Genomic DNA, 13,041 nt, shown 5'->3' on the forward strand with positions numbered 1-13,041 from the left:
TGTTGTACTTGTACTCACCATACACACAAGAAGTTAAAAAAAAATCTGCTATTTCTATAATATTATGTCTCCCCGTTTAGCACAACATTTAAAAATAGAATACTCCTAAACAGAAAGTGCTCTTGTTGAGGCATACCCATTTGTGCTGGGTCTAGCTGAAATGGAATTATTTTACCCCACAGCTACCCCCTCAAAGTGCTGTGCTTTATATTGGTAGCTAGATAGGACTTGATAATGCAGCAGAATTTTCACTACTGCTGAGTGGTGCTGACACAGCATCAGTGCTGTCTCTCCAACATTCTGCACCACCATCTCCCAGTAGGCTGGGGGTGGGCAAGGTCTTGGGAGAGGACTAGACAGCTGACTCAAACTAACCAAAGGGATATTCCATACAACACATCAGCGACATCAGCTCAGCAATAAAGGCTAAAAGGAAGGAGGAAGAAGAGGATGTACTCATTATTTACAGCATCTACATGTGCTTAAGTCCTGCTTCCCAGGAAGTGTCTGGACATTGCCTGCTGATGGAAAGTAGAGAACAAAATATTTGGCTTTTCTTTTCTCTTCTTGTGCACACAACCTTTCACTTTACTTCAGTAAATTTCCTTATCTTGACCTACAAGTTTCTATCTAATATTTCCTTCTCCTGTCTCACTGAGAAGGGGAATGATGGAGTGGCTTGGTGGGCACCTGGTGACCAACTAAAGTCAACCCACCACAGTATTCTACTCTAAACATTGTTTATTTTATTTGTCAGTCAGCTAGTACATTAACATACTTGATACCTCATGGACTCTCTTCTGTCAGTTAAATTATAGGCTGACTCAACTCCCTACACATTTAGAGGTTTAGGAATTGATGTGAAGTTTACCAGTTGAGAAAATACGAGCTGTAAAATAGATTAGATGCTTGAGCCCCACAATATATTTAATTATCAATTATTTATAAGTAAATCACATGAATTTTAAAAGTAGCTACTGTAAAATAGTTTGGAATTATAACAGGAATAAATACTAAAAACATGCTTTAGGCATATTGGAGGACATAAGCAATCCATTTTACATTCATTTTTAATAACATTGCTGCACATGTAAGTTCCAAATAATGTTATTTGTTAAATTTGCATAAATTCATGCACAGAGGCAATGCTTACAGAAAAACAACAGGAAGTGACAACTATCTTTATGTTACACAGTCACATGTAATTGTGTGCAGAGGGGTAGTGTCATCAGAAGGGTAATTCTGCATGGCAGCATAACACTTTCATCACATTCTAGTTCTGAGGAATGCATTGCCTAACATGGCTTTTGGAGAAATCTGATTGAGGTTTTCTGGGGAAGGCCTGACCAAGATCCTTAACTCTAATACTACTTCTGATACCTAATCTTTGATTTCATTTTTTATTCATAAATATCACCACATTAGGAAAATATAATCATACTACCTCTCTAATTTAAGTGGTTTGAACAGTCACATTGCTTTACACTGAATACCCATCATCTGTTTAACTAGTATCTTAATTTTTGTGACCAGTACAGGAAAATTTCTTGCTGTCACAATGCTCATCATGCTTTAATTTACATCTCTACACTTTCCTAACAGCAACTAAAAAATGAAAGAAATTTCTAGCAAGAGAATAAAGGGATGGGATGAGAGCAGCAGCTCCAAGTGTAGAAACACTACACTTGTTCAACTACTGTTAAGAACACGGACAGCATGTTCTGTAGGGGTGCCTAGGGCCCTGCATGTTAGAAAATACCTGGCAAGTTAACACTGTCCCAAACATTCTGAGAAAGACTGTCCTCAGACAGGAAGGGAATGGGAGCTGTAAGAACACTCTGCTGTGTTGTGATTATAGCTGCTCTGGAGGTCATTTATTGAGAATGATGAAGATGTGGTCATGCAGACTGATTTTTCTTGCCTGTCAGAAATGTCATCAGACTCATATATAATATCCTAGAACTTGGCCTTCTATAATGTAAATATATTTTTTGACTACTACAACATAGTGGCACAGCTCTATGGAAAAATGGAAAGTGTTCTTGTATCTTTAAAGAATATGAAGCTGATCTAAACAAGGACAATACGAATAACTGTAAATTACAGGTAAAATGTAGAAATATGAGAAGGCAGTTCAAAAATTAGTTTGAAATACAATATGCAAAATGCATAGCAAGTAGAATTTTTTTTTTCAAGCCTATGAGGATAAAATAGTTTTGTATAAATGCAATTCTGTTCTGCATCAATCCTAAAGAAATAGAATAAAATAGGACAGGGTATTGAGAAGGATGAGAAGAATGATTAGAGATATTAAATATCTTCTGGTCTATAGAATCATTCCATAAGTATGGTGAATAGAGAACAACTTGTTACTGATTTTCCTTCCCCCTAAAAATGACATGAAGTGAAAACAGCAGGTGCCAAGTTCAAAGCACACAGAGACATAATTTCACATACTAAATAAATAAATTTTGTAAATTTATGCACAAAAATTTGTGGATTTAAGGCATTTACATGAGTTCAAAATAGGACTGAATAATTCTACTAAATAAACAGCCTTACATGATACAAAATACAAAGAACATTGCTAACTTAAGAGTGGATTAGCTACTTTATATTGAGGCCTTAAGTGAATGTTTGCAATGATTTTCTATCCTTCACTGGAAAATCATTAATGGCCAGTGCTAGATATGGAATACTGTGTATATGGTCTGGTATACAGAATTTCTGGTCCCATCCAGAAATAAATATTTCCCCCCTTCAGATGCTTAGACATACCAAGTGCAACATGTGTATTTTCAAATATTTATCTATGAGTAAGAATTATAAAGCCAGTAATTAGAAGCACAACTTTTAAATGATCTAGCAATATTTTGTATGATTAATAAATATAAGCTAGGGTTATATAATAAAATCAGAATTACATTCAACGTTTATCGCCATAGTAATACTGGGGAGTCTGGGATAGGAATAAAACCTAGTAATTCTACTTTCCAGAAGGGAAAATTAAATTTATATAAAGATACAGCTCGGCTGAATTAAGGAAATCAGGTTCATCCAATTTACTTCAAGAAATTCCTCCCTTATGTCTGTCCAAAAAAACCAGTGCCAGAATCTTACTCTAAAGCCTCCAGTTCTATTGTCTACTGTCTCTGAATCACTCGATGGCACTTTTATTTTTCATGATCAGATTATTTGTTTTGATGTCATCCTTGTAAAAAAGTTTTGCAATATTCACAGGATACAGCCAGAGAAATCACAGCAGTTTGCACTGCATCTGCAGGAATTGTTATGGATGGCTAACCCTTACCAGAAGCTCTTAATATCTCTGTAGAATTTACAATAACTGTTCAGTTTAAGTTACCGCTGTTACTGTTAACTAAAAAATGAAGTCTGGATTTGAAGTACAATCATCTTACTAAAATACTACATTTATAACAGAGAAATACATTGATTAAAGAAATCATCAGAAACATAAATAAGTATACAGTTATCCTATCAAGAAAGATATAGAAGTGCAAAATATTCCCATTAATTCTGCATATTTTATGGTGAGGGTCCTGAAATTAATAATGATTCTCTTCCACTCAAAACAAAGATGTGGAGTCCAATGTCTACACCCATGGCAGATGCCAGCTAATTGCATGCACAATTCAAAAACCGGGAGGTAAAAACTCACTTGACCTCAAGGATGTGTGTTCATGCAGACAAATGGATGCATAAAACATCTTATGGCATCAGTACAATAATCGTTTGTATTATGAATGCTTTATTAATTTTTAAAACATGAAAATATAGAACCAGGGTAACAGGAAGGAAGATACACATGCAGCTATCATTAAAGTGTCACAGTAATTGTTGTGCTTCCAGCACTACCTCTTTTGCATATGCATGATTTTATCCCATGGTATGGAAGATAATCCATCCACAATTGCATATTATAGATCAAAGTAAAACTTGTATAATACAGAATAGAGAAATTCTGTTCACTTTTAAATTTCCTTAAATTTTAATGATAGCATCTCATCAGCAACTTCTTTTTCCCCAAAAATTTTGATGTACTTCAGGACAAAATTCTACCAACGCTTTCTTGATCACTTTTTCAGCATTTCAAAACCTTTTTGCCATACACTGTTTAACAAAATGAAATAAAGAAAAAAAACAGTAAACAACATATTTTGAAAAACAGAGTTTGAAAGACTGATTACAAAATTCCAAGATAAATTTGTTTTCCATGAAGATGAGGACGTTATATAAAAACGTGCATGTAAAAATCACTCATATTAAATTTTTTAGTTCTTTGTTTGCAATGTTGTAATTATGAACACAATATAAATAGCTGAAAGATTTTTAATACTTTGAAGAATTTAAATTTGCCACATATTATTTTAAAACAGCTTTACCATGTGACAGTTATACAATGTCACTATATTTGTCAAAGCACAGACAATAATTTCTTATTTTATTTTGAAAGCTTAATTTAAATTCACATTTTTAGTATTATTCAAGAGTAAAAAGAAATCTTTGGTTTGAAGTAATATAGAATATTCTAAATTAATTTTAGAAATCAGTATTTCAGTAATGGTGAAGTCAAATAGTTAAAACCACTTCTTATTGGTTCTAAAGAATAAAAATTCTAAATAAAATTTTTAGGGCCAAATATATCAAAACATGTGTATTTCTTAGATATTAAAGAAGTAAATGAAAAATTTTCTTTTAAGCATCAACAAAATGACAGTGCCTAAAATTAGATGCTTTATGTAGGATGCATATTAATGATATACATGCCATGAAAGTATATATTTACCTTCACAGGATGGAGAGGATCCTTCAAACTGCAACTGTGCATTCAGTTTACAGGTTAATATATCTTGTCCAACAAGGGTGAAACCAGGATGGCACCTGTATTTCACAAAATCTCCTGAAAAATGTAATGAAAAAAAAAGTTAAACCTCCAAGAATCCTTCAAACAGAAATATATCAAAATCTCAAGTGGAAGATGAAATAGTTTAGTTTAACTAGAATTCACATGAAAACAGAAGAAATAGAAAGAATTACTATATTTTTACCTATTTCAAAGTCATCATCTTCTGTAAATAAATCTGCATGTGGAACTGTTGGTGGAGGCTGGCACTTCCTGAGCTGATAAGCTGCAAATTTAAGTGAAAAAAAAATAAATACTTGTGTATATGGATTATTTTACAGAAAATTAATTTCATATTCACACTTCCCAAATTATGAGAGCTGCACTGAACCTTGTGGTCTCTGAGTTACAATATTTTCCAAGTTAAATGTCATTGTATAACATGAGTGTGGTGAGACACTGGAACAGGTTGCCCAGAGAAGTTGTGGATCTCAGAAATCATACAAGTCTAGGTCTAAAAGTGGTCCAATGGAAGATGTTCTGTCCATGGAAGAGGGGTTGGAACTAGATGGTATTTAAAGTTCCTTAAATTTATAACATTCTATCATTCTATTACTTTAAACAAAGTCTCTTGCCTGCTTTTCAAATCTGTTTCAATACTCTGAGCAATCTCATAAAAAGGTGACCACTAAAATGACTACTTCTAAAATGGAAAAGAATGCCTACAACTGTTGAAGAAGCCCTTTCTGGACTAAAAAAAAAATGACACAGAAATAAAGATTGTAATGAGAGTGCATATACTAAAGAAAAACTCTCCCCTTCATGGAACTAATTTACTGTCAGAATAAAATCCTCTGGACAACTTGATAGTCTTATCCAGTTTAGTTTTTGCTTCTCAGATTAAGTGCAGTGGGTGACCATGTATCATGACCTCATTTTAGGAGAAAAGTATACACAAAAGAAACATTTCATATTCTGAACAACAATTTCATATGGACTTCCCCATGCAAACCTGTAACTCAGGTACTCTCTGTGACGTTTGTTTTGGTCTTTGTGAATTAATTAATTGTATATTTTTGATTTAGAGTCCAGAAATTTAATAATCTTCCATTTATTATACATATTTTGGGTGGCAGTCCAAATTAGAGCTAGAATTAGAGCTCAGCTTTTCACTTCTGAGCTAGATGCCTAATTTTCACAACCTCTAGTGCTGAATGCAACTTTGAACAAAGTATTTTCCTGCATATCACTCTTTATGTTATTGTTTAAACCTGACATCGCATCTCAGAAGCTTTTCTGATATGAGCCTTAGGCATGGTCAGCTGTACAATAATTTTAGTAAAGAAAGTTAAATCTTATTGGATAAATAGGCCTAAGTAATTAAAAGAGTAAGAGTTTAATATTAGATGGCAATGATTGCCATTAAATATATAAAGAGTTTATTAAAAGTCCCAAATTAATATTCTTAGAATTTTTTTAATATGCAATTAAAAAAAACTCATAAATACGGTTATAAAAAAAAAACACAACAAGAAAAAACAATCGACCAAACAAAAAGAAAACAAAACAAAACAAAAAAAAAAACAAGCAAATCCATGAGTCCTGGTAAATCAGTAAAGCACAAAGTTAAGAAATATTTTTTAAAATTCGCTAAATAATTGTGGCAATTAGACGTAAATTATATAAAGAAAACTGACCATGAAAATTGAGGACAAAGAATCCTCCTGTTGAAAAATCACTATGAAATTTGAGGAGGACTTGATTGGTAGAACTGTAAGCTGTTTCCAGAGCTGTGTTCCCACTGAAAACTCCTAGCTGAGGTGAATTATGGTCCGGTCCATCCCTGGAATGTAAAACATTAAAAAGTCAGCTGAAAAACTAATTAATAATTTAACTAACTAACTAACTAATTAACGAATTAACTAATTTGGAGATCAGTTTAAATTTTTGCAAAAAATGGTTTTCCCAATGATTTATGATTAGGTTTTTTTGTTGATTTTTATTTTTTTTGTTTGTTTCTTTTGTGGGTTTTTTTGTTTCTTTTTAATTATTATTTCTAGCAACACAGAATACTCTTTTCAACTTCAAACACAATATTTTTTTAGAGACTACTTTAGGCTACTTTAAAATAGTTTTTATATATACACAAACAAGAAATTTAGTGGTGGTAAGAAATTTTCAATGTGTGCTCCTGCCAAGAATTTTCATTTGCAGATCAGATGTAGAAAAAGCCAAGAAAATAGAAGTCTTGAAATACTGTTACATTTCTAACATTTTGACCCAGGTGCTACAAGCCTTCAACTTGTGGTTAAAACACAGAGTCATGGAAACTGCAAGTTACTCTGCCATTTAAATAAATTCCAAAGATTCAAAGGTATGTTTTAAGGGGAATAAAGAAAACGAGGGAAAAAAACTGGGAAAAAAAATGTGTTTTGTGTTTCTGAACAGGATAAGACACTCTAAGTGAAGCAAACTCCAATAACATCAGGCTTCATTCACTTCCATTATCATAATGTAGAATATTCAGGCCTGACCAATCAGAATGAATAAATAAACAAAAATCCCACTTTTATCACTGAAGTATTTTTTGAGCTCTACAACACTTATTTCTGGTTATTTTGTGTATTGCATGTAATGAATCTAAACTGAATGTAAAACCTTTTGCAATACGTTATTTTAGAAGGCTTGAGATTATCTATAATGTCTCTGAATGCTGTTAGTTTTGACCTTTCACTGTCTTTCAGTCAGAGGGATATTTATTCATCTCAGTTGCATCATTGAAAAGCCAAGCATTATATACATACAACCTCCCAGAGAAGACAATCTGTGATGTATTTTGGGTTTACAGGTAATGCAAATACCGGAGGCAACCAAATGGCTGCTCAGAAACATCTGTGCATCAGAAACATCTCTCTAAACTAACTGTCTGAACAAACCTCACCAATAGCTACAGGAATAGTGGACTAGCTAGGAGATTGGAGCAGATCTTGAGTGCAGTAAATCCTTATGCAAGAATTTAGACAGCTCTAAGGCCTCTTCCTTCAGATGAGGTCACAAGTTGAATGGGTTTGTGTGGAAACAAATACAAAATCATTGAAGAGGAACATACAGTATGAGGCTTAAAGACATGGAGGTAGAAGGCCTGAAAGTCTGGGTTAGAAAATATAAAAAGTAAGTCTATCAAGCCTATTGAAATATTAAGAAAATTTAAGAAAATCTTACTTAATGCCTAAATTAGTTGAAGTCTAAAGATGTCAGAAAGTTTTGCAAAAACTAACATATATTGCCCATATGTTCATGAAACACATAATTCAACGTAGTGTAGATTATTGCACCACTTTGACCTTACATAGCCTACACTTAGAGAAGAGAGATTCAAGCATGATCTGATTGATAACTGAGCTTGAGCTTCAAAGCACTCCTGGAACAGCATTCTTATAGAGTTCAGATGGTGATTATTTTTTTTTTTTTCAGGTAACCAGAAAGTTAGAAGTTGTTTTATGCTGTTCTTCAGCACATATGACAACCTAAGGACCAGTACTAAGAAAATCTGTAGCTTGGGAGAGTGAGATTTGATAAATCAATTAGAATCACTTCTGTTTCATTAAACTGCATACCAAACAGCAATGTAGTCATTTACAGGTTCAGTCTGAAGTAAGGTAAAATTGATATAAATCCCATGGCCCGGAGATACAATAATTAACCAAGTACAGTCCTTGGAATTTGGATATTCATCTGGAAATCCTGGCGAATAAACTGTACCATTCTGAGCAGTTACATTATAGCCACAAGGAGCTGAAAAGAAAACAAATGAAAAAAAAATTAGTAGTACAAATAGTTTTTCATGTTACAAGTGGAATATCAAATTGCTACCAAATTCTTAAAGCTCCACAAGACAAAACAAGACAACCTAAGTCTTAAAGGCTGCATTTTCCTTGGTTGATTGCTTCTCAAATAAATATTGACATTTCTAAAAATAACTGATGTCTTTTAGGTTTAATTTCTTAAAATTCATCAAAATCTTCTGGTAATATTGTTTACATATAATTCTTGAAACTAGATCCGTACACCATTTTGAAAGGGGCACCTTTTGTTTGTATGCAAGATTAAAAATCAAATAGGCAAATGGGTCTTACATGTTTCCGTCCAACTGAATTCTTACTGAACTGGAATAAAATTCTGGAAAAAATAGCCTGAATGTTCCTTCACTAGTTCAAAACCATTATGCTTTATTTCGGTCAGGTTTGAGTAATTTTTAATGGTGATTCATTTGCAGATTGTATGCTAATTATCCTTATGACAAGTAAAATGGACATTCAGACACAAATTAACCCACGCTTGCTGAATGAAGTCTGTAGCCAAATAAAGGCTGACTTTATACAAGGGTAGCAAATATGTGATAACGTGCTCTTTTGAGTATCAGTTTGGAAGAACTGACTGATTATGGATGAAAACATGTATCCAAGTAGACATACGGCCATTAATGAAAAATAGTGAGTCTCACTCATTAGAATGAGACCTTAATCTCATTTATGGGCACTCAGCTTTGCTCTAGAACATTTTCCCATTATCTTTTAGCATTAAGCTTATGTTATTATTGTCACTGTTTCTGTGACTCTCCTCTAGACCTTTTTCATTTATTTTTCAACTTAACAAGTTATGGAAAATAAAATTGATAAATATTGATAAAGAAAAATTTGAGAAAAAGAAAAAGGAAAAAACCAGGAAAGGAAAAGGGGAAAAGGAAGGAGGACTGAGAAATGCAGAAGGATGTCTCATTTTCTGCATGGTGTAAAGCTGCTATACTGCCGTGGTAGAAGGTCGTCTAGCTAGTTGATGAGTAGCCCTTTTTGGAGGAGTTCTTCTAATAATCTCTGGATTTATAGGACAGGCTAAGGGGGCTTTAATCACTTCACTTTCTTCATCCATATCCGTTCTAACTTGTATGATGCATTTAGCACATTTTCTGTCTGGACACAATCCTGTGCAATGTGCTCCAGGATGATTCTGCTTGAGCAGGAGGATGGACAAGATGAAGGGACCACTGTGGTCCCTTCCAACCTGAGCCAGTTTGTGATTCTGTAATTCTGGGAACAGAAAGGCACCTGCTCCTGAGCCATGAATCTTTAATGGCCATCAAATGAAACCAGCTCAGGAAAATGAAGAGTTGGTTCTATCTGTCTGATTCCTGGTTCCATGTAGAGGCCAAGGTCATCTGACATTGTTTATCAGCTCTAGGAATTCTGATGAAAATGCGACTCAAGACCACTTTTTACAATTCCCTAAACCCCTACATTCATGCCATGGTCACTTTTTCTAGTCTCAGAAATCTGCTCTGTTCTCTCCACATCCACAGTACTCCATGATTACAGCAAAGACTGCTTTGACAATTATGTTTACTACAGGTAAATACACTTCCTGAGGCTAATATTAATTTCTAATTAATATACAGGACTTTTCTGATTAAATTGTTATGTTTAAATATATTTTGAGTTTATTATATTTTGAGGTTTATTAATGGTGTTAATGATTGCACACTTTTTTATTTTCCTTTCATTATTCTCTAATACTCAAGAAGGAATGCAGATTGATTGTATCTCAATAAAGACAGTCTAATTCCTTATATGATTGTTAGCCATGAAATATCAATAAATTTTGTCAGAAAAGAAGTGTCACAGTTAACAAAATGGTAGTAGAGTAAATAATACATCCAGCTGTTACTAGGCTTTCTCCAAAGATCTTTAAAAATCACATAAAACATAAAATTAAACAGAAATAACTGCTTAGATTTCACACAAGATAAAGAGAGCTTTAGTGTGAATAAACAAATCACTCTAAATTAATGATGTCGTTATGTTACAGTTTGAATGACAGGCATGAAGAAACATAGATTTTTGAAATGAGTAAGTGTATAATCAAATCTTCTAAACTATCAATTGCTAACAGTAGACCACATGTTGATTTATAAATGAATGAACACCATACTATTTGTTCTCATACCCATTTACACCTAGTTATACTGTGCATTAAAGTACAGTAAACATTTTTAATATTCCACCCAAAGATACCCAAACCCAGTTAGTCATTTACTGACAATCACGTAGGTTATACCAAGACATCTATGGTAGATCACTAGAGAACTTGATTGTACAGGACTAAAGTCTTAGAGCAGGACTATATGACATGATTCTACTGTGATTACTTGAGCAGAAATTAATCTAATTTTTCCCATGTACAGATTCTCAGCCTTCAAAAGTATGTGTAATCTTCTGTAGAAAGTTTTTGATTCAAACTTCTAAGAAAACTGGTCTTAGATAGAAAAAAAAATCTAATTACTTCACTGGTTTCCCTCTCAGATCCACTGTCAAATTACAACTGTCAGAGTAACAATTTGTTTTCCCTGAAGAAAACAAAAAAAAGACATTTATATAGCATAATAATAATTTCAGCAGTACTAGGTGGAACTTTAATATACACAGATGAATTTTCCACAAAGCAAATAGTGTGCTGAGAAACATAAAACTCTCAATGCTCAGTTAAAACAGAAAGCAACCTTCTGTTTAGTCAGAAATGTACACAGCCTCAGACACAACAGAGTTGCATGCATTCAGGCCTCAGCTGCGTGGAGGAGATGTAGATGACTGTGGGTAGGCTTGGAACGTAGGATTTACATGCACAGGAGCTGGGCCAAATGTACTTTGTGAATTATAGAAATGTCAGTAGCAGAGGAGTGCCTTCTTGGAGTTAGAAAATGAAGATAAAACCACTGAATTAAAACTATGGATGAGGGGACAGGGAAAACGAAGAATGACTTTGTCTTCACATCATTAGAAATATTAATTTGCTTCTTGCATGTCATTTCAAACTGAACATATATTATTTAACCCATTTTCATCTAAGAAAAAAGAAAATTATGATTTATATAATAAAAATCTGCTTCTCCTATTGTACACCTTCATGTATTTTAGGAAGTAGCCTTCTTTAGGGAGTAAAAGATAATAAGAAAAGATGCCCTTTGGTGCTGCAGCTATAACACTAAAATATAAATATGAGCTGTTGAACTAGCTAGATTTCTAACAAATTCTAAAACCACTGACTGTTAACACTTTACACTTTTATATCAATTTTTAATTAATACTTTAAAACTTTACCATATGTTTAACATGAAGAAAAATATTACATATATATTTATAGTGAACTTTTATCATTAATAACTTTGTATTTTCTTTCAAAACATTGATAAAGATGTCTCCATAACCTAATTACTTTTGAATAAGGGTACCTTCTTGAAAATAGTCCTTCACATAGAGTTTAAGATAATTTCTAGCACTATCATGAGTTCTCATAATCAATACAACTGACAGATATTAATAGGAACAATAAATCACTGCCGAAGAACATGATTAATTTTAAAAATTGTGATTTATAAAAGCACATAATATTCTGCCTTTATCTGCTTACATGACAGATTAGGATAAAGGCACTGTACTTCAGCAAAAGCTGCATTATGTACAGGCACACAAACAAGTAAAAAAAAATCAGAAAGTACTGTGAGTTCTGAAGCAAAGGTACTACCAGAAAGTTACCTTCACATCTGGGGAAATGATAGTTCCAATTTCTGTTGATTCCATGCTGACAAGTGAGAACAGGCTGCCCCCTCAAAACATATCCAGGGTAGCATTCGAATGATACTGACTGTCCCACGCTGTAATCTGAGTTGACAATATAGCCATTCAGAAAAGGAGGAGGATCAGGGCAGTTCTGTAACTCATAAGCTGGAAGAGAACAGAAGTACTTTTTATTGAAAAATCAGCTCTCAACACAAGTACACATTAATATAAAATTGGTAATGCATTCAATAGGTAAACACTAGAATGCCAAGCTCCAGTAATTCAGAGATTAACACATAACAAGAAAGAAATCATCCATTTGCACCATACAAAATATTTTAGTAATGTACAACCAAGCCATTCATTCCTTAAAACTTTATGAAATACAATATTTCCACAATCCATTGGATTTTTAATATATATTATAAAAAAAAATTAAAAGAATTAGTGAATGACTTTAACACAACCGAGCACCATAAAAATCTAAAAAATTACAAAAACCTATGAAGGGAAAGGCTTATATACATATATATCATCATGCAAAAAATTGCTTGAATGATTTGGCAT

The 13,041-nt window shown here is 33.2% G+C and overlaps 1 protein-coding gene across 1 annotated transcript in view; it reads right to left on the minus strand.

The window, feature by feature from the left end:
* The window catches only part of CSMD1 (CUB and Sushi multiple domains 1), a 1,073,346-nt gene that overhangs the window by 100,809 nt on the left and 959,496 nt on the right, over positions 1–13,041 (minus strand). Inside the window, exons 42-46 of the mRNA XM_062489724.1 lie at positions 12,451–12,639; positions 8,482–8,659; positions 6,562–6,707; positions 5,070–5,150; positions 4,808–4,921 (exon numbers count right to left, since the gene is read on the minus strand). Of these exons, the coding sequence (XP_062345708.1) occupies positions 4,808–4,921; positions 5,070–5,150; positions 6,562–6,707; positions 8,482–8,659; positions 12,451–12,639 (708 nt within the window). The remainder of the gene's footprint in view (positions 1–4,807; positions 4,922–5,069; positions 5,151–6,561; positions 6,708–8,481; positions 8,660–12,450; positions 12,640–13,041) is intronic.

This window comes from Cinclus cinclus, chromosome 3 (genome assembly GCF_963662255.1).
Source record: "Cinclus cinclus chromosome 3, bCinCin1.1, whole genome shotgun sequence".
NCBI lineage: Eukaryota > Metazoa > Chordata > Aves > Passeriformes > Cinclidae > Cinclus > Cinclus cinclus.